The 27,461-nt window shown below is 34.2% G+C and overlaps 1 protein-coding gene across 1 annotated transcript; it reads right to left on the reverse strand.

The window, feature by feature from the left end:
* Positions 1 to 854: 854 nt before the first annotated feature.
* On the reverse strand, positions 855 to 25,716 carry LOC124539976 (myrosinase 1-like). Its single transcript, XM_047117353.1, has 11 exons — positions 25,666 to 25,716; positions 19,217 to 19,329; positions 13,640 to 13,787; positions 13,061 to 13,227; positions 12,004 to 12,264; positions 11,376 to 11,464; positions 10,021 to 10,168; positions 6,138 to 6,301; positions 5,315 to 5,467; positions 2,376 to 2,467; positions 855 to 1,133 (listed from the first exon to the last, which is right to left on the reverse strand). The coding sequence occupies exons 1-11, from the start codon at positions 25,689 to 25,691 to the stop codon at positions 893 to 895; spliced, it is 1,602 nt and encodes a 533-aa protein (XP_046973309.1). The 5' UTR covers positions 25,692 to 25,716; the 3' UTR covers positions 855 to 892.
* Positions 25,717 to 27,461: the final 1,745 nt, after the last annotated feature.

Genomic DNA, 27,461 nt, shown 5'->3' on the forward strand with positions numbered 1-27,461 from the left:
CAATGTGCCATCAACCTTGGGAACTAAGATGCTATGTCCCTTGTGCCTGTTACTGGCTCACTAATCCTCAATTTTACTCCCTTAAGGGATGAAAAATTGTCTTAGTCTCTCTCGGTCTTGCAACTGATATTTATTCATAAATCCTAAATACTGATTTCTATGTTCCAAACATTAAAAACAGGGACATTTCCATAAAGAAATTTCACCCTTTTCGTTGATGGATTTGAAAAAACAAAAGATGTGGTAAGTTTTTTTAACTACACGTATGAAGATTCAACTTCTATCCCCAAATTGGCAGAATTTGGGGTGAAAGTTGAAAGTCACTAATTATTAATAAAAACACTAAAATAATCGTACTATTATAATTGCGACGCTGTTACTATAGTGCGTGTCTTAGTTCCAAAAGGTCGCATCCCATTCTGATCGCATGCAGATTACACACAACACTATCTTATGCTGAGTGTAGCGGGCTTTTTTATGGTATAGGTTGACGGACGAGCATATGGGCCACCTGATGGTAAGTGGTCACCATCACCCATAGACAATGACGCTGTAAGAAATATTAACTATTCCTTAAATCGTCAATGCGCCACCAACCTTGGGAACTAAGATATTATGTCCCTGGTGCCTATAGTTATACTGGCTCACAATCCCTTCAAACCGGAACACAACAATACTGAATACTGTTGTTTGGCGATAGAATAACTGATGAGTGGGTGGTACCTACCCAGACGGGCTTCCACCAAGAAATCACTTTTAGGCACAATAAAGCCTTCCTTTGGGCTGAAGCTTGCTTAATTTAGTAGTTATAATATTAGTATAGCTATAAATTCGTAAACAGATTAAAAAACAGCTGTGTTTGAGTATTTTAATACACTTATATTAACTGTGACTAGTTTAGTAACAATTTATAAATAACACGTTCAAAGATAACGAAGAGAAATAGAATATTTGAATATTTGATTGTTTGTCCATTGTTATATGATTTTTGATATTCTGTCCAATCGTGGGAGGGGTGCGGCACGTCCAGTGTGTGGTGTCTGATGACGCTCCTGTAGAAGTGCGCGGAGGCGCGCGGCGTGCGCGTGCGCAGCGGCGCCGTGAAGTCTACGTTGTAGAGCCCGAACTTCATTCTGAAAAAATTATATGTCAATTAAAGTCTGCCAACGGAATGAAACTGATTATAATTAAGAGTAATCTGTAGATGTAATAAAATTGGAGTGTCTGTTTGTAATATTAAAATAGCCCTTTCGTACTCAATATGTATGTATACACGGTACATATACCAAAATAACATTTTTTTTAATTTTTGTCTGTCTGTTTGTTCCGGCTAATCTCTGGAACAGCTGGACCAATTTTGACGGCACTTTCACTGGCAGATAACGGATATAATAACGAGTAACTTAGGCTACAATAATTTTATGTCAATAAAGATATATCTGTCAACATGTCATATAATATTATGAGGTTAGTTATTTGTAAAAGTATTGACTTTATAGAACTAATATATTTATATTTCTCGAGTTAGTTTGGTCTCAAGGAAAGATAGACTACGCAGAAGAAATTATAAGTATAACTACACTATGTTTTGTACTATGTTTTGTGACCACAAAACATAAGATAACTTTCTTGAGTTAGTTCAGATAAAACCAATAGTTTTACGTGATCTCCTAAGCTCGGGAGCGTTAATTTTATAATTTTCGAGATGCTAATGATTTTAATGACAGATAAACTTTATAACTATTTACTGGTACGACAAAGGATTTTAATCTCGACAACAACTATTATGAACTTATCAACACTTGATTACAAACTAGTTGATGTCCGCGGCTTCAGTCGCGTTTTAGGGGTTCGTTGTTACGTGTTAGGCAAAAAAGTAGCCTATAGGATATATTCTTAGAGTTCAAGTTTGCTTCACACCAAATTTCATCAAATTCGGTTCATTGGTTTGTAAGTGGAAAAGCAACAGACAGACAGAGTTATAGTACGACACAACTTAGATGTAACATCGGAAAATGCAATGGAATTAAATTAAAACCGATTACTGACGATTTACACAACCAATAGAAATAGCTCCTTATCGCGCCATTCGACGCTATTCGTCGCTATAGATTCACGCGTCAGAGAAAGCGAGTGCATATAAATCAACGCGTCACATTGACGAATATATTAGGTCATATGATATTACAAGTTATTACGTTTGTATTAAGATCATATTCGCATCAGAATTAAATTTTGATAATTTGGGATAGCGTACTCAATTCGGATGTGATCGGTTTTACGAATTTTGCCGATGCTACATCTAAGTTGTGTCGTGATAAACTTTCACATTTATAATATTACTATAGATTAATAAATATAAAATTTCAACATACGAGTGTCCAAACATCCATTCGAAATTGTCCATTAGCGACCACACGGTGTATCCGATCACGTTCGCGCCATCTTCCTTTATAGCTAAGAGAATCTGTAACAAATAAAAACAGGGGAGTTTAATTTATATTTATAGTTCAGGTGCTCTGTGCTGAAAGGAAAAAATCGTGAGGAAACCTGCTTTTTTCAGATGGAAATATGCCACATGTATTTTCATCATAGGAACAATAGGCTATTTGACAATGCGCAAAATAAATTGTGAATTATTGTAATCAGTGTATATGAGTTTAAAAATGGTTATTTACTAACGAAACTTGAAAATAATACTTAATTTATTCAAAAATCAATAAATAAAAATGCATTTTTTCAAACGTTTGTCAAGTGACACAAAACGCTCCTGATTGGCCGGGCTTATGATGAAGTCACTTTCTGGTCAACCTTGCTTTTCTACTATATGTACCACAGATTAAAATACAGCAAAGTGACGTCACCGACCCCATTGCAGCGCCATATTGTCCAAGTAGCGTTTTCGCGCGTTATTTAAATATGGAATATTTAATATGATATTTTTCGGCAAAAAAATCAACTTTTACTGGGTTCCTTAACCTCTACCAAATAGTATAAAATGGATTTTAAAAACCAGTCAAATAGCCTATTGCAATACTTTAACTTGTTTACTACAATACTGTAATGCAATATGGAATTCTTTCCCGGATGACCACCACCTTATTTGAAGTGGTCACCACCTATAGACAATAGCATTGTAAGAAATATCAACCACTAGTAGTCCACGACTCGTTTTAGCGTGTTGGTTGTCATGTGTTTGGCAACAAAATTTGCCTATTTCCTTTCTTTAAGTTTAAACTTGTTTCATACCAAATTCCATCGAATAGCTAAACTGAATTTGATGAAATTTAGTATGAAGCAAACTTGAACTCGAGAGTCGAGATGGCCCAGTGGTTAGAACGCGTGCATCTTAACCGATGATTGCGCGTTCAAACTCAGGCAAGCACCTCTGGTTCATGTGCTTAATTTGTCTTTATAATTCATCTCGTGCTCAGCGGTGAAGGAAAACATCGTGAGGAAACATGCATGTGACAAATTTCATAGAAATTCTGCCACATGTGTATTCCACCAACCCGCATTGGAACAATGTTGTGGAATATGTTTCAAACTTTCTATTCAATGGGAGAGGCCTTTAGCCCAGCAGTGGGAATTTACAGACTGTTGTTGTTGTTGTAAACTTGAACTCCAAGAAAGAGCGTAGGCTTCTTTTTTTGCCTAACACATGACACCCAACAGCCTTAAACGTGAGCAAAGCCACGTGCTACTACTAGGAATTACATAAAACAAAGCATTACTTTTATCAAAAATACTCAATTTGCATTTTTTTTTAAATTAATTGATTATGTAGAAAAAGCAAACAAATGTAACGATGCCAAAGGATTTTATTGTCGTACTAACTTATTCAAAACCATTCTAGAATACAAGTAAACTCGTTTGACACACAAACGAAAAAACAACAAAATATTAGTCCAGGAATTTTAGGACCAAAAATCGGTCCGCTCTGCATAAAATCCTTCTACGTGATTTTTTGATTGGATTATGTCGGAGGGTGCCCCCCAAGTATAAAACCGAGTTTCTGTCGCCCGAAAGCGCGAGCGTTAGTCGCCATTTTGAAAAACGTTTTTTTGCATATATCTCGGAAACGGTAAGTTAAAAAAATGAAGAAATCTTCTTTGTAGAAAACAAAATTTCCCACCTTTTTTATACCAAACTTTTCCCCCTATAGTTGATATTTTCCGATATATTTAAGTAAATAAAAACCAAATTATTTGTTTTTTAAAGTAACTCAATAATTCATATAAGCCATCATAGCGTGCCGCTACTATAATTATTGATAAGTCATTTTGTAAGACCCAATGCCTTATGACATTGTTTATATTAGACAGCCCTAATACTAATAATTGCCTATAACCAGTTTTACATATGCCATAATTTATGTATATTATTCATCACTGTCAAATTAAAAATAAAATTAATGGTTTCTCTATAGGTACTTATAGATAATGATTTATATTAAATAGTGGTCACCCGTTTGTAATTTCATCGTAATTTATTGCTCATGTAAATGAGACTTGATATTATTAGAAGTATTTAATAATATGAAAAATATGCATTAATTATTGAGTAATGTGTGTTATATTAAGAGAAAAGATTTATTTGTTTTAGATCCTGCAAATTGTATTTGATCCACTTCAATATTATTAAGTCATGGTGTCGATCTGATGATGGAGCTTATTATATAACAAAAACAACCTTTAAATCTTCCATTGCTGGCTTAAGGCCTCATGTCTCTTTTGAAGAGAAAGTTAGGAGCGTATTCCACCACGCCGCTCCAATCCGAGTTGTTAGATTCACATGCGGCAGAATTTCGTTGAAATTAGACAAATGCAGGTTTCCTCGCGATGTTCTTCTTCACCAAGCACGAGATAACACATTTATCGGTGAAGATGTATAGATGTACACAATTACACAATTTAGATGTCGCATAAGCAAAATTCGTAAAACCGATCACATCCGAATTGAGTACGCTATCCCAAATTATCAAAATTTATTTCTCATGCGAATATGATCTTTACACAAACGTAATAACTTGTAATATTATATGACCTAATATATTCGTCAATTTGACGCGTCGATTTACATGCACTCGCTTTCTCTGACGCGAGAATCTATAGCAACGAATAGCGTCGAATGGCGCGATAGCGAGCTATTTCTATTGGTTGTGTAAATCGGCAGTAATCGGTTTTATTTTCATTCCATTGCATTTTCCGATGCTACATCTAAGTTGTGTTGTACTATACGTGTTATACCCACTGGGCCATTTCCACTGTTAACAGAAACACGTTAACTTAATGCAATTATTTCAGCAACATACCTGTTCCAAGTGGTCCCGTATATAGCGAATACGTCCCGTGTCACTGTCATCACTGCTGCGGGTCCCTAAACCGTTTTCAGTGATGAGTATGCTGACATTGTTGTATCTCTTGCTGAGCCAAGCGATCTGACGGCGGATACCCTCAGGGTGAATCTGAATAGTAGAAACGTACGTGTTAAATTACTAATAAGTATCACCCACGCATAATATCTATTACAATCTATATTTATAGTAAAATTGGAGTGTCTGTTGGTAACATTAAAATAATTGCATTTCACTTAATGTTACATATAATAAAATAACATTTTTTTTATAATTTTTGTTTGTCGATTTTGATGGTACTTGCACTGGCTGATAACTGATGTAGTTAGAAATAGCTTAAGTTACAACAATAATCTTTTTGATAAATAAATTAAAACGCACATGAAGTCGTGGGTACAGCTAGATCAAAAATAAATCAAATCCTTTATTATATATATAGAAGAATTGTATTAAATAAATTAATATCAAATTATAAATTATCAACCTAGAGAGAACCAACAAGAATATTAGTGAGTATTGTAGTACTAAGGTGACGGTAAGTGGTGACCATCGCCCACTGACAATGATTCTGTATGAAATATTAACCAATCCACCACCAAAGCGTCACTAACTTCGGAAACTAAAATGTTATGACCCTTGTGCCTGTCATTACAGTGACTCATTCTTTAAACAAGAACACAACAAGACAACATTCCTTGTTGGTAGACTATACGAGTGGGTACCACCTTACCACCAAGATATAAATAGGATGGAAGATTTAGGATAAACCTGTAACCCTTACCACTATGTATGCGAATTCAGTTTTGGGCCACTGTGGATCCTTTTCTAAGACCAGATTCAGCTCTCTCGAACCAGATATGTACCAAAGACCGGGGTCCTCACCCTCACGAGCTGATCTCACCTGCCGACTCGTGTAGTGATTGAGGCTGAAGTAGTCGTAAGTACCTTGAGGTAACTAAGCACTTATCAATCATTAAGCCTACAAAACATTGATTTCCTTGAGGAAACTGAGCACTTATCAATCACTAAGCCTACAAAACATTGATTTCCTTCAGGAAACTAAGCACTTATCAATCATTAAGCCTACAAAACATTGATTTCCTTGAGGAAACTGAGCACTTATCAATCACTAAGCCTACAAAACATTGATTTCCTTCAGGAAACTAAGCACTTATCAATCACTAAGCCTACAAAACATTAATTTATTGACCCGTCGTGGCTTCGGGTGCGATACTGATAACAAATATAATCAATTAACCATTTTCAAAATTTACAACAACAACAACAGCCTGTAAATTCCCACTGCTGGGCTAAAGGTCTCCTCTCCCTTTGAGGAGAAGGTTTCGAACATATTCCAACACGCTGTTCCAATACGGGTTGGTGGAATACACATGTGGTAGAATTTCTATGAAATTTGTCACATGCAGGTTTCCTTCACCGCTGAGTACGAGATGAATTAGACAAATTAAGCACATAAATCAGCGGTGTTTGCCTGGGTTTGAACCCGCAATCATCGGTTAAGATGCACGCGTTCCAACCACTGCGCCATCTCGACTCTTAAAATTAAGAGAAATTAATAAATAAATCGTATTATTCATTAAAAGAGTACTTTTTGGAAAGAAACCCCTGGAGTTAGGCTCGGGTTCCATGATAGGACAATAATTACTGTAAATAACAGCATGTAAATCTGTTTATATGAAAAGAGCAACTATGCGAGTTTCTTGCCGTTTATTCTCACTAGAAGCTGCTTTCCGAAACGATGGTAGCATTTAATTGTTGACGATTCTAAAACGCTTCATTGTAAAGTTTACTTGAATAAAATTGATTTGATTTGATTTGAAATCAAATTAAACTACACTGTATTCAAGTAGCCATTTACAAGCACTTTCGAATCGTCATTTAACAACTTTTTTCATATTAAAAGAAGCTACCACCGGTTCGGAAAGGAGATTCTACCGAGAAGAACCGGAAAGAAACTCAGTCGTTACTCTTCTTCAATATTTAAAAAAAAAACAAACATGTTAGTTAATTATAATTATATATGCATGTAATATGTTCTGCCTGGAAGTATAATCTTGTATTGAATAATTTGCTTCGTTTACCAATGTATTTTTACAAATGATTTAAATTTACGAAACGGTAAAGTTAAAAATGTCTGTAGAATTTTATTACTGTTACTAAATATACTACATAATGTGTTTATTCACGATATTACATTAGACACTTCTAAAGTTATCAGTGTTTGTTAACTATGTCCATGTATCACATAGAAAAACCTTTCCCTTGAAACACTATCTATTTAAAAAACGCATCAAAATCAGTTGCGTAATTTTAAAGATCTAAGCATACATAGGGACAGACAGCGGTAAGCGAGCGGTCAACGGGGCTTCTTATTACGAACCATTATTAATCCAATTAATCGTTATTATGGTAATATATATTACAAATAAGAAACCGGTATAACAATTAACGTTTTATTATATAATCGAACAAGCGAAATCGGAAAAAACGTACACGTGTATTTCTAATAAATGTCATATCATATCTCTGACGAGGGGTCTTGTGTGGGACGCTATGAACATGTGTTGATACGCTGGTCTCATATCCGAGAAACAATGATAAGAGCTGACGCTGCGGAATAACCTGAAGCGAACGTACGATCTAAATATTCTTGTCTCGTTTTAATTTATTTTTTGTCTCATTTGCTGTCGAAATACTTGGCCCTTTTTATCTCGCTGGAAAAACCCTTTACGCTTGAACAAGGAATCAATTTGAAAACTAACGAAGGTTTTCTTACTCTGGCTGTACATCATCATCATCATTCTCCTGCCCCTATCCCAATATTATTTGGGGTCGGCGCAGCATGTCTTCTCCTTCCATACTTTTCTGTCAGACGTCATCTCGCAAGTAACATTATTTCTAACCATATCGTCTTTCACACAATCCATCCATCGTTTCCGTGGTCGTCCTCTACCTCTATATCCATCCACATCCATGCTCAAGGCCTACCTCACACTACGTTCCTCATTCCTCCGCATTACATGCCCATACCATGATACTTTGGCTGTACATAGACAAAAATATAATATACCATAATAATAATTGAATGGAATTCGTATGAAAAATTGTGAAAGATTTTCGTTCGTTCGTCGTTTGAACGAATCGGTCGTTAGTTCTTAATCCTACCAAGTAATAAAATAGGTATTAAGCGAAATAATTATAAAAAAATACACTTTTAACCACGACGCATTCATTCATTCAATTATGTCATTCTATTTGATTAGATCGAATGAATATCATTAAATTATTTATATTTTAAATAATTTTCAAGTAATTTAAAATAATTTATTATTTATTGTAATTGTTTTATTACGTAAAAATATATTATATTTATTTGTAAGGTCAACTTGCAATCGGAAGTATAGTAATATACACACCTGCCTCATTCACAGCTCAATTAACCTTATACGAATATTGTATCACATATTATACAACAAATTCCATGCCGCGTCTGTCTGTATGTTTGCCAGCTCCAAAACTACTGAACAGATTTTCATGTGGTTCTCACTTATAATTAGAGGGATTCGTAAGGAAGGTGTAGTTATATTATTAATTAAGATTTTTGTGTTAATAATTTGGAATAGAACGACAACATTGAATGAGTTTTCATTTCAACAATAAATATATTAACAAAGTTAATACAGTACAAAATATCTTTCGAGAAATGTGAAACTGTAACGAACAAACATACTCCCGTAATTATTAATATGGATTTGTGACCTAATTTTTTTAACTTCAATGTTAATTAAAATACAAATGATAATTTGATTGGTACCTACTAATTGATTACAATTGTATGACTAATGTTTTCATAAATGTATGTATGAAAAAATTACATGCTTGTGATGACAAGAGCCGAGATGGCTCAGTGGTTAGAACGCGTACATCTTAACCGATGATTGCGGGTTCAAACCCAGGCAAGCACCACTGAATATACATGTGCCATATTTGTTTTTATAATTCATTTCGAGCTCGGCGGTAAACAACATCGTGAGGAAACCTGCATGTGTATAATTTTAACAAAATTCTACCACAATAGATCCAACAACCCGCATTGGACCATCGTGGTGGAATATGCTCCCTAGCCTTCTCTTCAAAAAAGGGAGAGGAGGCTTTAGCCCAAGAGTGGGAAATTTAGAGGCTGTTACTGTAAAGGTGGATTCAGAAATCCTTACATTTCGTCTGTGCTATCGGAGCTGAGATGGCCCAGTGGTTAGAATGTGTGCAATTTAACCGATGATCGCGGGTTCCAACTCAGGCAAGCACCACCATATACACGTGCTTAATTTGTGTTTATTCACCTCGAGCTCGACGGTAAAGGAAAACATCGCGAAGAAACCTAATTTCATCGAAATTCTGCCACATTATATCTAACAACCCGCATTGGACCATCGTGGTGGAATATACTCCAAACCTTCTCCTCTAAGGGAGAGGAGGCCTTAGCCCAAGAGTGGGAAATTTACAGGCTGTATCGTAAAGGTGGATTCAACGGTCTTTACATTTTTATGGTTTTTACAATAGATGAACTAACACACAAATTATGCACATAAAAATTCATCTCTAGATCGACTCGCCTCTTTATGTAAATAATTATTGAAACATACCTTGAACTAATTTCTTTTCTTCGGCAGTAAACGACGGTAGTCTCGAATACGGGAATCCCTGTTTCTTGCTGTATTCCGCCATCATTTTCTCAATTGTTGGCGGCCAACCTCCTTCCTTTGAATATATTGGATCTGAATATCGCCCAACCTTGGATAGACAATTAATTCATTGTTATAAATATTATACGTTTAATATACTGTTAAGATTTAATAAGTTACTATTCGACATAGTCATATTTGATGACGACCTCCATGGTCGAGTGGTGTGTACACCGGTTTTCATGGGTACGCCACTCTGAGGTCCCGGGTTCGATTCCCGGCCGAGTCGATGTAGATTACCATTAGTTTTCTATGTTGTCTTGGGTCTGGGCGTTTGTGGTACCGTCGTTACTTCTGTCTTCCATAACACAAGTGCTTCAGCTACTTACATTGGGATCAGAGTAATGTATGTGATGTTGTCTCATATTTATTTATTTATTTATTATTTATATTTGCAACTGCCCCCGTAATGATCATTAGCATAAAAGACGGCGATAACATACATATTCTGTCTACCTTCGCTTTACTGGTGGTGTAGAAGAAATAAAAAGCCCAATTATTTCCCAAAATATGGATATTTCTTACAGCTCCAATCAGGATCGTATTTAGGGGAGGGGCAACTGCCCTGGGGCCTCCACATTAGTGGGGGCCACAGTTTCTCAGCAGTCAAATTATAATAATGTTATTATTTAATATTTTAAAAGTTACCGATACAAGTAAATAAATCATCGCTTACTTATTGAAATAAAAAAAGTAATTAATTCATGATATAATATAATATTCAGGTTGTTCAGGCTTCTGTTTGTCTAGGGCCCCCACTGCTTTGTGGCCCGGGGGCCTCCAGACCTTTAAATCCGACTCTGGCTCCAATGTTAATGAACGGTGGTAACCACTTATCATCAGCTGACCATTAACCATCAGGTGGCTCATTTGCTCAATATACATACCTGTATTATACAAAATGTATAACGATATGTGTAAGAGAGAGATAGGAATTATCCAGATAGTATCGACAAAAGAGCTTAATCAAATGATCCAACTTTATTATCATAGTGTGCGTGACCAATACGCTTCACACTCATCAAACGTCAAAACCTACACAGTGTGTGTGTGTGTGTGTGTGTGTGTGTATGTGTGTGTAAAATTATATTGAACTTATTTTATTCTTAGTTTCATTGCTTTTTAATGTGACAAGGTTACAGATTATTTCGCCAACGTAGGATGGAGGATAACACATCTCCTGTTCTCAGCTTTGTCATATCCAATCAAAGCTACCGTTACCACTAATATTTAATTTGTAAACAGTACATACTCACTCCAAATTCTCTCGCTATTTCCGATAGTTCTTCATCCTTTTCTGTCTGTGCTTCCAACCATATTGGGTTGTTAGCTATTGATATTTTACCTGTAAAGTATATTTAATACAATTTAAACATACCATACGTCTTCGGTTAGAGTTTTAACATGGTCAATAGCAAATTTGAAAAAAAAAGCGACTCTAAGGATTAGCTCGGAAACATATCTATCCTATGATCTATCCAGGTGACCCTGTTCGAAATCCAGTACCAAGTAACATATTTAAATTAAACATAGGTAACAAAAGCTGAGCTGAGATGGCCCAGTGAGCTAAGATGGCCCAGTGGTTAGAAGGCGTGCATCTTAACCGATGATTGCGGATTCAAACCCAGGCAAACACCACTATATATGTGCTTAATTTGTGCTTATAATTCATCTCGTGCTTAGCGGTGAAGGAAAACATCGTGAGGAAATGCATGTGTCTAATTTCATCATAATTCTGCCACATGTGCATTCCACCAAACCGCATTGAAACAGCGTGGTTGAATATGTTCCAGACCCTCTCCTTAATGGAAGAGGAGGCCTTATCTCAGCAGTGGGAAATTTACAGGCTGTTACTTTACTACATTACTTAACGACAAAAGTAACCTTGGTACTTCTCCTTGTAATTCTCCTCATATATCCTATAGGCCTTCGCGTGGGCCATCAGCACGTTCTTATTGCATATAAATGGACCGAGGAATTCTTCAGTGATCTTCGGTATAAGATTGCCGACGTTGTAGTTGAAGTCGCATATGATCAAAGGTTCGTTGATGGTGACCCATGTTTTAATCCTGTTCGCATACATTGAAAACACTACTCGGGCGTAATCAGCGAACCAGTCCACAATCAACGGATTAGTCCAGCCACCTAAAAATATATTGAAAATACACTTTTCAACTCGATTAATAAATATTGGGCAATGTATGTGACATTACTCTGATCGCGATGTAAGTAGCTAAAGTAATTGTGTTATGGAAAATCAGAAAACGAGGGTACCACAAACACCCAGATCCAAGACAACATAGAAAACTAATGAACTTTTTCTGCATCGATTCGGGAACCGAACCCGGGACCTCGGAGTAGCGTATATTTAAAACCGGTGCACACACTATTTAATTTTAGTTTTTTGTTTCTGCAATGACTTTTTTTGAGATACTAAAACTCCAAGTTTCCGACTTCCCAAACTTAATAAATCCATGCTGTGATAAAGAATTCGCTTCCAAAATTAAAATTATATTAGATAATAGAAGATAGACGATAAAAACTATGGAGCTGATATTAGTTGACTTTGAGGCAGGATATATTGTATAGATTTAATTGTATTACAGTTATACAACTTTGTAAAAAGGTAGTAATGAGTTTCTTGATGGGTCTAAACGATAGAATCTATATTTTGAAGCGATGATAGCTTTAAATTAAGTGCTTAGCAAAGCGTATTTTAATAAAGTAAATTTAGATTTTGTTTCAACAGTGGCACAATATCTTAAATAAATATTTTCTAAGTATAGGACATTCAAAAAATGTCCATAATTTCTAATAGACATCAAACTTGGGGGCATGATGTAATGTCATGTCAGTTGTGTCAGCATTTAATTCAATAAGTACAAAAAGAAAATACATATAAAATGGTACTACTATAGATTTTAAAATGATTGTAACTCACCTAGATTCTGTATGCTCAGTGGCAAGTCGAAGTGATATAGGGTAACAATAGGTTCGATTCCCTTCTTCAACAGTTCATCGATTAGTTTGTTGTAATATGTGACGCCATCTTTGCTTATTTTGTTCGGAAATCCCGTGGGTAAGATTCTGGTCCACGAAATTGAAAATCTGGAAATTCAATTAACGGCCTTAATAAAATCAAATGTATTTACAATGCTGATAATGATGGTGATTCGGAATCAGCCTCCAGCGAGAAGAAACGACAAGCAACTCGAATTGATGCTCTTTTCAACTGACCAGATTTGTAACGATTACTTAATTACTTATATGGTTTGGTTAATTGATGAGGCAGGTTTTCCTCCAGTACATGAAGATTTTCTTACGATGTTTTCCTTCAAAGCGCGAGTTAAATAATAAACACAACAACAACAATAATTTAATTAAAACAATAAAAGAAAATACATTAATACACGTATAGTATCTACCAAGAAAGAGGATTTTAAGCCTACTAGGCTTAAGTGAACGTAATTGTTGTTACCTTGCAAACTCATACCAGCTTTTAGATATATAAATGAAATACCGGTAAAAATGTAGTCCTAAATCATGAGCAATCTGGACGTCTTCTTTCCACTGGTGGTAGGAATCGCAGGCCACGTCGCCACTTGTGCCATCGTCGATAATACTCGGGTCTTTGTGTATCATACTATCCCATATGCTAATACCTTTATCTACGAAAGAAATTGTTAGTTTAATCAATTATACTGGCTTATATGACTGGTGCACACTAAAAAGGTAGATAATATTATTTATTATAGATTATGTATATATTATTTTAAAATATTTAAAAAAAATAAAAAGTGTCAGTGTGGGCCACGTCTCCCAAGAAGACGACAAGAATGAAATCCAGCAAAGATCTGCTGATGTTTAGTATAAAATATAAAACGCCAAAATGTTTAAAATACAATGTATAAAAAGGCACGGGCATCTGCGAGCCTGTGGATGTTGTAAAATAAATAAATAAAAAAAGGTTGATAATATGCAGCCTCAATACAAAGATTTTTATCATACAATTAATGAAAAATCTAATGAGAAAGCTAAGAAAACATGGACACTACATCCGTACATATTCTGGTCATTTTATTTTAGTTGCTTTGAAATCAATTCCTAGTTTTTAAAATAATCTGCAGGACAAGCTTCATAACGATTCATTTTTGAGAAAAAATATCAATTTTTTTTTAAATAATATCGTTATCCGTCTCGCATTTTTAAATTTGGACCGATAATTTTTGTTTAAATATTGAAAAATATCAAGTGTTTATTATTAAACCGTACGTACATTTTGCTTAACAAAAATTAACATTATAATTAAATAATTATTGTTGTTTATATATCATCAGGCTTTAGGAAGTATTTATAATAATCGTTATAAGTGTCAGTCAGCTGATGTTATTACAGTCACATTCCATACAAGATCAGTTATGGGTGACCAAAGTATAATTCAATGGTAGAAGGAGATAACTAATCAAATTTTAGAGTTACCATGTGATGCCTTTTTTTTTAAAATAGCATTCCACTTACTTTATTATATCAATTTTTACTATACCAAATCCGATAAAAACATTGATTTACAAAGCGCCATTTTTTCAAGAATCCGAATTAAATAATACAGTTATTTTATTTTAGCTACAACTTAAGTTTAGTATATACTTATGTACATATATAATTGGAACATATAGGAGATGTCAAAAATAGGATATAATCTGGATAAACCTAACCATTTTATTCCATTTGATAAACCACAGATCTTCGCTAGAGAACACAGATTCATTTCTAGAATGATTCGCGAGGCTATTGAAATTCAAAAACATCCGAACTTCAATAGAGAAGATGGTTGGAGACTTTCTAACACCTGGGATCCACTTATTAAAAATTTAAAATCCCAAATCCAACAGACTGCAAGACCTAAAGATACAGTCAGTGCCTTCTGCGTGCAACCGGAACGCTACTCAAGATACAAATTAAGAAATCGTTGACGGTAGTTGTAAATAATATTTCTTTTGTACATCAAATAGACAAATGTCACCTCAGTCTACCCGTGACCACGAACGCTGTAAAGTGCTCGAAACGTCGCGATGATAAAAATAATTAATATACGCGATTTAAATCCGTTAAAACTAGTTTTATTAAAATGCCGGTTAAACATTATTTTATCTTCCTCGTGTCGCCATTGAAATCGACCATGACAGGCGGTAAGAAAAATGTGTGGTGTAAAGATAATATATCATGATCATAATTCCGTAATTAAACTTGTTCATACCTGTTAATTGCCATCTATAACGTTATCCATGGTTATTGGTTAATTACAGTAATGTTTTTCTAATTAATAATTCCTAGGTTTGTTACGCTCTTTTATATTCAGTCATTATTATAGAATGTTGTATAATTTAATTAATATTACCATTTAAATTATAATAATATACATGTTTTTGATATTGGCTCTTGACGGATATACAGCTGGACAATTAAGTGATGGATAATTAACAAATAAACAATATTTAGTAACAGCCTGTAAATTTCCTACTGTTGGGATAAGGCCTCCTCTTTCATTATGGAGAGGGTTTGGAACCTTTTCCACCACGCTGTTCCAATGCGGGTTGGTGGAACGCACATGTGGCAGAATTTCGATGAAATAAGACACATGCAAGTTTTTTCACGATGTTATCCTTCACCGCCGAGCACGAGATGAATTATAAACACAAATTAAGCACATATATAAAATGGTGTTTGCTTGGGTTTGAACCCGAAGTCATCGGTTAAGACGCACGTGTTCTCACCACTGGGCCATCTCAGACCTTAAACAATATTTACCTTTTGATAATATTCGTATAGATATCGGGACGGCTCTTGAAAGAAAATGTTTTAATTACTTTTAAAGAGCTTTAAAGAATTCTTCTTTCTTGATTACACTTTGTAAAAGGGCTCTTTGCAAGCCCACCTGGGACAGCATCAAATATTAAGGCACTGAATTTGTACTTTATGTCAAACTGCTTTGATTATAAATATATATATTTATTTATAACAGCTACGTAAATAAACTGTTTATTTTAGATAACCGCCTGAAAATATCGCGGCTTATTTCACAAGCCAGCGATTGATATTTTTTTGCTAAGAATATTACCGTAGGACGTACTACTGAGTTCTCATTTACGAATTATATTCGCAAGTGCTTACCTTGTTACAAATATAAGCACACAAGGACTACACTTACATTCATAAGCACAAAAACAATGACACTTGTCTGGATACGCAATATTTGGTTAATATTCATGTTTTCTAAAGACTGGATCGTAGCAGCTCTTAATGTGCGTTTATAGTAAATAAACAATACGGAGCTGTCCTCAATTATTTTTAGATTTTCTGAGTTAGTATAAACTTAAATTATAATTCGTATTCATAAACATATAAGAGCTAGCCAAGTCAGAACTTAGTCTACAATTATTTTATGTAGTATTAAATGAATTTCAGGAAGGATAATGGAACTTGGCACCCAATTAGGACTCACTTCGTTTTTTATGGAAGTCAACAACCAAGGTACATTTAATAAATACTGAACTTGGCTCTCATTTTACATTTATGTTTTTGATGGGATAACATATAATACACGACACAGACAACTATAACACGCAACTATGAGTCACGTTTTACCGTCTAATGTCCGATTTCCATACGATTTTCTCTAATGTAAGGTTTACTTGCGTTTTTATTTATTTATTGGTTCACCAACCACATGCCATTTGTATATTATGTTGTTGGTATTATACTCCTACTAAAAATAAATGATAAGTTAATTACAGGTAAACACCGCATGCAATAAGGATTTAGATAAAAAATTGCAATTAAGAATAAGTACCTAACAATTAAACGCATAACTACGCTAAGCCTAATTATAAGAAAAGTACAAATTAATAATTATTTAAAAATATTATTTATTTAAAACATTGAAAAAATTTGAACTATAGTTAAAGCTACAAGGATTTTGAGTAAATAACATACTCAAAATTTACCCACTGTTGGGCTAAAGACTCCTGTCAGTTTGAGGAGGTATTCTTATTACTTCTATTGATAGTATGTGTATAAACGGCAAGCAAGTTTTTCTTTTTTGAATAAGGAGTAAAATTCAGACGCAATTTTGAACATTCGTATTTTATATCTTCAGAAATAATTATTGTCTTAAATTTTTTATCTTATCTGTGTTAAATATTATTAATTTAAAACATATTATATACCAACGCTATAATTATCCTAAATCAAATACTACGTAACCTTTTGTAGCTCACAACTTACCGCAGTTATGAGATTGGTATGTGATATTTTTATGCTATAAATTTTTTCAACAAGTATGTTTATTATTACTTAAAAACGTTATCATATTTCTTTTTATAATAGACTAATATAGAATAAGTTATATATATGAACCGAGATGGCCCATTGGTTAGAACGCGTGCATCTTAACCGACGATTGCGGTTTCAAACCCAGGCAAGTTTATTAAATCGCAGGAATTATCATGTGCCTATTTGTGTTTATAATTCATCACGTGCTCGTGAGACCTGCATGTGTCTAATTTCAAGTGTATTCCACAAACGCGCATTGGAATAGTGTGGTGGAATATGTTACAAAACCTTCTCAAAGGAAGAGGAGGCCTAAGCCGATCATTGGGAAATTTACAGGCTGTTATTGTTGTTCTATATATTCACATCACGAACAAATAAATCATTAACAAATAAATATGAAAACAGTTTTTTTATGTTATGTATAGACGAGCATATGCGCCACCTGATGGTAAGTGGTCACCATCACCCATAGACAATGGAGCTTTAATAAACTATTCTTTACATCGTCAATGTGCCACCAACCTTAGGAACTAAGATGCTATGTCCCTTGTGCCTGTAGTTACACTGGCTCACTCACCCTTCAAACCGGAACACAACAATACTGAGTACTGTTATGTGGCGGTAGAATAACTATGAGTGGTACCTACCCAGACGGGCTTTCACAAAGCCCTACCACCAAGTAAGTTAAACAAGCTAACCGATAGACTCTTGAGCTATACATATTAGTAAAGACTGGAAATGCATTTGCATATGCTAAGGTCAGTAATACTATTAATCCGTAATCGGTGTGGCTAACTTGATTACCTACACATAGTAAGTCATTTATAATTTAAATATCTAAGGAAGTATGGTTTTTAATTATGTATTTGCAAATAGACAGAATCTTGAAATAAGTTGTGTTATATTTACGGTTAATGTATACTTATAATATAAATGCGAAAGTAACTCAGTCATCCTTTCATGACTACATATAATGTATTGGCTTGTAAATTTCAAAATGCTGGGCTTAGGTTAGGACCATATTCCACCACGCTGTTCCAGTGCAGGATGGTGGAGTCACTTGTGGCAGAATTTCATGGAAATTAGACACATAGAAGTTATATGTGTCTAATTTCGACGCCTCCCGCAGGATGTTTTCCTTCACCGCCGAGTTTGGGCTTGAAATATAAACACATGTAAAACCCATGAAAATTCAGTGCTGCTTGTCTGGATTCGAACCCCCAATCATTGGTTTTAATGTACGAGCTCTAACCATTGGGCCATCTTCGCTCTTATAGCTACATAACTACTTCTTAACTCATCATCATCTAATACACGATTGACAGGGAGATCCTGTTTGTCTCTATTTGAATTTTATCAAATATTACTGTTTCCAATTTATGTATGAGGTCTGTCATGTATCATTGTAGTATAACAAATCTAGTGGCAACTAGTGCAGTTTATTATAGCTGACTGTACTGGACTTGACTACAACTTTCCACTAAGTGGGGTGGGGTTTACAGGGATTGTATATATAAAAAAAACATGCCTGACCCATCTCATGTTCTGTCATTCTTGCCATGGGGTGAAAATGATCTCGCAGAGAACATCTACGAGACCCTACTCTAAGATAAAATTCTGGCATAATATTAAAGATTAAAGATACCATAACTTTTGGCATGGATAGTATTATTTCTTTTTACTAATTATATTATATATATTCTGAACACAGGAGAGAATTTTCCCTTACAGTGGTACATTAACTGACTGTTACTACTATACTTACCACTGGCGTTCCAAGCGCCCTCTATCTGATAAGCAGACGTAGCCGCGCCAAATTTGAAACCAGGAGGGAATTTCAAATCCAAGGCTAGACAAGCGGTCCATAGCGCACTGAAACTAAAATTTAACACTGTTAATTGATTTCTGAATTCATAATTAAAAGAAGATTTGACATGATGGTCACCAGTTCCCAGAATTTTTTGTTCTAAATATTGAGTCTGAAATAGAAAGTCGTAAAATAGAAAAAACTACTTGTAAGTAGTTAATATATTACAATTCCTTGTTATTAAAGATAATAATAATATAATCTTAAAACCATAAATTCAAATCCTAATATAATAATTAATTAATGTTTAAATTTAGAAACAAATATTATAAACCCAAATACATGTCAAATCAAAACGGGCTCGGACATGCTTTCTCCGTCATACTCAATAACAATAACTAACATTCTTAACGATTTTAAATGAACATGGCTATTTTTATTATTACAGTTATTTAATGTAGGATATTCCCCATGTTTTTTTTATTGGGTAGTGGAGGTCTCGTGAACTAGTCTTCGAAGAAATCTCGAAATATCGAGCGAATAAAAATAAAAAACATGGTAAATATCCTGTATTAAATAAGCTGTAATAATTCCTAAAGGTTTCTTAAAATTATTATTAATACCAGATTCAATATTAACCAATTGATCGAACCCAAATCGAATTTTCATGGGCTTATCTTGCGCTGATGTTTCATCTCGTAATTGGGGGTGAAGGTAAACACCTCGATATTATCACGTGTCGAATGTGGGTTTGATGTTGGCGAAATCGTATTCAACTGGAAAAGCTGATACCGGATGCTTTGGAGTAGAATGAAAGAGTCCTATGACTTTTGTTCTTTGGTGATAAGGATGTGAGCAAACCTCCAAGGTACCAACTCAATTCTCTCGAACTCGAACAGTTATGTAGATGACTAATTTGTTCCAGTTTTCAGGATGAATGTGCTAATGTAACTGCTGTTTAATTAGCCACATGTATAACCAATCCAGATTGTATCATCGTGGTATAAGCTCGATCTAACTATGAAGCCATCTCGGCTTGCGAATAAAGCAAATTTAAATTTGTATTTCCATATCTTTTATTTCAGTGAAAACCGTCAGAAAGAAATCTGTGAGGGGGATTAAAAGTTTTGACATAAATTTGTATATTTGTTTATTTATATTTAAAAAATTATTACACTTAACTACATTTCCAATTTAATTTTACTTCCAATATTCCGATATTAGTTTCGTTGACGTTCAAAGCGCCATTTTTTCACAAATCCTTAGTGAATATCAAAATAAAGCTCTCGACCAATGAATTTGCTGCCAATTGTTGTTTATTTTGCTTTTATCATCTTATGGTTGGCATAGAGTAAATGTAAAATCAAAATATCGTTATCGAAGCGGCCGTACTGCGATAAGTCCATCTTGATGCCTCAGACATGTTTAATCCACATGATATGGACACACATGAATTGTTATCTTTATATGCTAAAAATCTGGTGAAGTTTTTGTGCAGCCTTTCCACTCACATGCACGTATACAACCTGTAAATAATCCACGTCTGTGCTAAGGCCTAATCTCCCTTTGAGGAGAAGCTTAGAGGCATTCCAGGACGCTGCTCTAATGCGGATTGGTGAATTTACATGTGGCAGAATTTCGTTGAAATTAGACACATGCAGGTTTAACGATGTTTTCATTCGTACAAATCACGAGATGAATTATTAAAACAAATTGAGCACATTAAAATTTAGTGCTTGCCTAGGTTTGAACCTGATATTATCGTTTATGATTTACGTGTTCTAACCACCAGGCCATTTCGCCTTACCATTCGGTTGATATGAGTTTTATGACTTGGGTTCCACATTATTGATGCACTCAATAATGCTACGTAGTAAGTCATAATATAATGTAAAGATACACACGGTCAAACTCGGCTCCTTATGTATACAACAACAGCCTGTAAATTCCCACTGCTGGGCTAAAGGCCTCCTCTCCCTTTGAGGAGAAGGTTGCTGTTCCAATGGGTTGGTGAAATACACATATGGCAGAATTTCTATGAAATTTGTCACATGCAGGTTTCCTCACGATGTTTTCCTTCACCGCTGAGCACGAGATGAATTATAAAGACAAATTTAGCACATGAATCAGTGGTGCTTGCCTGGGTTTGAACCTGCAATCATCGGTTAAGATGCACACGTTCTAACCACTGGGCCATCTCATCTCATATAATATGTTGTTTATATATTTTTAGTTGTAACAAATATAAGAGATGACTTAAATGATGCAGATAGCGTCATTCAAGTTGTATTTGTCGACTTAAATGCTATCTCCATAATCTGATAAGTCAATGTGATAGCATATAAGATTACCTAAAGTAGACTTAAGTAGCCCCCACAAAAACAAGGTTGAATCCAGAATTATATGCTGATCTTTGATAAGACATCACATATAATTCGGTCAAAGATTATATTGAATTGTTACGATGAAATAATGTCCTGTCGACTTCCAGGCAGGATATTTTACATACATATATAATTGTTTTTACCTAACATGACTGTATTTTTTAAATGTTGAAAAAGAGTAACTACTGATTTTCTTGACGGTTCTTCTCGGTAGAATGTACTTTCCGAACCGGTGGTAGCTTCACTTAATTGTAAAATGATTATTCATAAGCGCTTGTAAAAGCCTACTTGAATAGAGTTCATTTTGATTTGATTTGAATTAACATTTATTTACAATTTTTGTCGGTCTGTCTGTTTGTGTTTGTTCCTAATCTAATTTCTGGAACGGCTGGACCGATTTTGACTGGACTTTCACTGCAGATAACTGATATAATAGGGAGTAACTTAGGCTACAACAATATTTCTTTTTTGTTAATTTCAAACGCGTATAAAGTCGCGGGTCAGTCACAGCTAGTTTACAAAATATTTTAAAAAGTAAAATTGAACTCTTAACACTGGTAACAATTTAATCATTAAAAAATGCTAGTCAATCATTTCCTGTTTCTACGTGTTACTTATTTTGTACATCAATTATGTATGGTGTACAACTTTGTATATAGGTGACAATGAAGGCTTCAATATTACGCCGTAAAAAACAAATACCTCTTTAGAGAGTAAAGTAATATTTACAGCAACAACTACAGCCTGTAAATTTCCCACTGCTAACACCTCCACTCCCTTTGAGAAGAAGGATCGGAACATATTCCACGACGCTGTTCCAATGTGGGTTGGTGGAATGCACATGTGGCAGAATTTTTATGAAATTAAAGTAAAAGTAAAGTAGACATATTCATGAATTATAAACACAAATTAAGCACATAAATATTCAGAGGTGCTTGCCTGAGTTTGGGTTTGAACCCGCAATCATCGGTAAAATTAAAAAGTTATATACGCGTATACGTCTATACATATTAATATTCTTTTATTTATTTTTTAATTTTACTGCAAACGATACAATGTTGAATCTTCTCGACAAGCCACTAATGTCCCTAACATTGTGTTTTATAACGCTCCAAGAACACACACATACATACACTATTCTACACATTTTACGTTTCGTTAAATTCATTTTCCTTTTGCTAGATTAAGAGCTGAGATGACCCAGTGGTTACCCGATGATTTCGGGTTCAAACCCAGGCAAACACCACTATATATATGTGCTTAATTTGTGTTTATAATTCATCTCATGCTCGGCGGTGAAGGAAAACATCACGAGGAAACCTGCATGTGTCTAATTTCAGCGAAATTCTGCCACATGTGCATTCCAACAATGATGTTTGTGTACCGTCGTTACTTCTGATTTTCTATAACACAAGTGCTTTAGCTTACATTGGGATCAGAGTAATGTATGTGATGTTGTCCAATATTATTTATTTACTACGTTGAAAAGAACAACTGAGTGTATTGCCGGTTCTTCTCGATAGCTTAGCTTTACATTAAACTCAAAATGATGATTCTAAAATGAATTGAATTGATGATTTGAACGATGAATATTTTTTTGTACTCGCCTTAAGTACGACATCAGAAGAAAGAAAGCGGCTTCTCTAGTATATAGTATACCATAGTTCTATAGCTACCATAGATAGAGAACCGGTAATGAACACCAAAATCGTGATTAAAGGATTACAATGACTACACAATATGGTGATGTAAAAATATGTTATATTATGAGTTGATGTGAGATTACCAATAGGGATTACTTTAGTATTTAATTATTAACTATTTAGCCTATGAGCTGAAATGGCCTAGATTTTAGAACACGTACCTCATAACTGATGATTTCGGGTTCAAACCCAGACAAGCACCGTTGAATTTTCATATGCTAAATTTTCGTTAATAATTCATCTCATGCTCAGTGGTAAAGCACCACATCGTGAAGAAACCTGCATATGGCTAATTTGAACGAAATTGTACCACATGTAAATCCACCAACCGTTGGAGCAGCGTGGTGGAATATGCTACTAACCTTCTCCTCTAAGGGTGAGGGCGCCTTGCCCATGTTGTTGACTAAAATAAACATATTGTTATATCCCATCAGCCGAAGAAGGAGATAACAACAACAGCCTGTAAATTCCCACTGCTGGGCTAAAGGCCTCCTCTCTCTTAGAGGAGAAGGTTTGGAACATATTCCACCAAGCTGTTCCAATGCGGGTTGGTGGAATACACATGTCGCAGAATTTCTATGAAATTTGTCACATGCAGGTTTCCTCGCGATGTTTTCCTTCACCGCTGAGCATTTTAAAGACAAATTAAGCACATGAATCAGCGGTGCTTGCCTGGATTTGAACCCGCAATCATCGGTTAAGATGAATGCGTTTTAACCACTGGGCCATCTCGACTCACAAGAAGATAAATAAACCTTAAAATAACGTATTATATATATGATTTGTTAAGAGCTATTTGATATATTATATGTATATTGTATACTAGAGACATTTCTTGATTTATATCTTCATGTATAGTAGAACAACATTCCATATAACTACTTTAATTGTACTACCTAAGTTGCAATAACTCTTTGTCAATTTAAAAGACGCCGCTGAACACGAGATGAATTATAAAGACAAATTAAGCACATGAAACAGCGGTGCTTGCCTGGGTTTGAACCCGCAATTATCGGTTAAGATGCACGCGTTCCATCCACTGGGCCATCTTGACTCTCGACGCGGGGGACAGCTAGTAAGCTATACGTACTATTACATCAATCAGCTGAGGTCGTTCAGCGGTTGGTAAAACATGTTCACCTTAACCGGGACTGTCAATTCAAGTCCGGGCAATCACGGTTTTTATATTTTGAAGTATTAATACATTTTGCAGAACATCGTGTTACATACGACACCTATGGCCGCTTTTATAAAATAAAAATATAAGTGTCTATTAACAACACATAGTTCTATCTTCTATAGAATAAATGACACATTTTTTACCATGTCTAACAAATTTTATACGACTAGCTAACTTATTTTTTTAATATTAAATAAATAAAACTAACGCCAAGAATGAATGAAATTTTTGAAAGACTTATGAATTTCCTTGCAGTAGTGACAGCTTGGTGATAAACAGTAAACCTTCTCAAGGAGCGAAGAGGTTTTTTATTATCATAGAAAATATATAAAGAATAAATAGTATCAAGATTCTTTATATCGACTGGCTTGACTGTAGCTGTGCGTATACGCAGCTACACGCACACATGCTTAAAACACATGAGACACATGTCAAAAACCGAGAAACGATGATTGGAAATCTTATGCCCAGCAGTGGGATGTGTAGTAGCTGTTACTTTATTACTTACAGCAAATAACGAAAAAAATATTTTAAAGTATTTATACGCGCATTTATTAAAAAGGCTATATTGTCGAATGAAAAGTCAAGCTCATGTATATATAATATACTAGCAGTAACAATACATTTTCTAATGTTATTAAATAATCCTGGTTAAAGAAATTCACTAATTGTTTTCGTGGACGAAAGTACAAGTGTTATTGTTTATGACATATTATTATTTAAAAAATATACTGTTTATGTTTACGACATAAACAAATAAAGTAATAATCAATATATATTATTCAAATGTTACATAGTTAAATTGTTATTTTACAATTAATTCAACGTACCAGTTATATGATTAATATGTAACAAGATGCCGAGAGTTAGTTTAAAAACAAAATCAAAATATACTTTACTCATGGATTTCTACAAACACAGTTAATTGTCATTTTACAGAATTTAACGTAAAACTAACAAAGTAACAGATACTAAATTCTACCGAAATAAACCTCTTTTTTACGAATTAAATAATATACGTTTATAAAATTTATTTAAGTTTGAAAAACTTTTGTCTTAGAATTTTATATCAATGTTTTTAATAGAATATTTGAATTTATAACTAACTTAAATATTATAAATATTAGTTTAAAAACTTACCTCACAATTAAACGAAGCAACTTCATTGTCACTCGTTACTGAACTCGTGTGACGTTTTTTCGCGAATTTAAAACTAAATGATTTGACATTTAACGATTGACATATCGGACGCTTCGTATTTTTAATCTGTGCAATATAAACATTCATTGTTTTCATTCACTTTTCAACCGACTTCAAAAAGGAGGAGGTTATCAATTCGTCTGTATTTTTTTTTTTTTACATTATTTGAGTGTATTTTATTTGACTTTCTTTATTAGTATATTATTCTGTAGATTTTGTATAAATTGAGTGTATTTTTCTGTAGGATTAGGCATATTTAGAGATGTCTTTAAGTATATACCTCTTAAAATATTGTTTGTGTATATTTTATTTCTGCGTTTCGTAGAGTATTTTATTAATAAGTAATAAAATTTGACGTTATTATTGAGTAGGATTGTAGATTATAAACAATATACAGTTTTATTGTAAGTAAGAAATTGAGTAGTTTGTATTATATTAGTACTAATATACTTTAGTTATTTTCATTAACTTTCATTCAACTGACAATATAGTGCGTATTAATATCGTAACATTAATTTTAAATCGTTTTATAATATAATAATCTAAGTAACAATATACGGTTAGCGTTGCAGTATTTATTTATGATGTGCGCCATCTATTGCAATTTGTTTGTACTATAAAACGTTCACGTAAATGTCAAAAATTTAAATGCAATGTTTATGTAGCCTTTTCCACTGGAAGTAGGAAAAAAGATGAACAAACCTTAGATAAACATATTTAAGCTATATTGCGCACTATTAAGAGTGTATAACTAATATGTTTATTTAAATAATAGAATATAACACAATGTACTGTACTTTATTTCCACTTCAATTTTACTTCCGAAATTCCGATTAATAACGTTGTCGTTTAAAACGCATATCATAATATAGATTAATTAAACTCTCGACCAATGAAAGCGTGTCAATTTGCTGTCAAATGATTATTTGGCTTTTTTCCTGTTATGGTTGGAATCAATGATATTCTAATAAACAGATATGTTATACCCATACTAAACAACAGAAACAAGTGTGCCGCGCCGGGGACCGTTTATTTTACACTAACTACCTAGCTTGATAAAAACAATAAGTTAAAGGGATAACTAGATGTTTTAATCATGCAAAACGTATTACTACATAATTATTATGTATTATAACGTATTACTGGCATGATGAAAGCGACTAAAGGCAAACGTCTCAATTAGGACGTTTTCTAGTCTTCACTTTTTGCGTGTTAATGACATATCTGTTTATTAGAACATCATTGGTTGGAATAGAGTATACATTGTACACAAGAATTAATTGAATTTATATGCTAGCAAAAACTCAGTATACGTTGTTCTGTCTGTATTTAGATATTGATTTTGTAGATATTCACTTTTGATCATGCTAATATGCCTTATAAGATTTAAATAACGCTTAAAATAGGGATAGTTCACACCAGGGCCGTAGCCAGGATTTCATTTCGGGGGGGGTTCGTACTCCAGGATTTTTTTTTATTTTAAAACTTATTAAACTTTTATTTGAAAGACAACCGACGACTTATTTTATGTTATAGGGGGCAAACGAGCACGAGGCTCATCTGATGGAAAGTGGTTACCACCGCCCATGGACATCTGCGGGGCTTGCAGGTGCGTTACCGACTTTTAAGGAAGGAGTACACTCTTTTTTTTAAAGTCGTGTCGGTTCGGAAACAGCGTCGGCGAAAGCTGTTTCAACAGAGTGGTTGTGTAATGAACTATCTGGGCCTCATTCTGG

Source organism: Vanessa cardui, chromosome 24 (genome assembly GCF_905220365.1).
Source record: "Vanessa cardui chromosome 24, ilVanCard2.1, whole genome shotgun sequence".
NCBI classification, from domain to species: domain Eukaryota; kingdom Metazoa; phylum Arthropoda; class Insecta; order Lepidoptera; family Nymphalidae; genus Vanessa; species Vanessa cardui.

Excerpts from the sequence above, each read along its gene's own strand:
- LOC124539976 (XM_047117353.1), bottom strand. The coding sequence starts at position 25,691 with ATGAAGTTGCTTCGTTTAATTGTGAG. Across the intron at positions 11,465-12,003 it reads TTACAAGGAGAAGTACCAAG|GTAAAATATCAATAGCTAAC; the intron begins GTTACTTTTGTC and ends TATACTTTACAG. Across the intron at positions 2,468-5,314 it reads TACGGGACCACTTGGAACAG|ATTCTCTTAGCTATAAAGGA; the intron begins GTATGTTGCTGA and ends TATTTGTTACAG.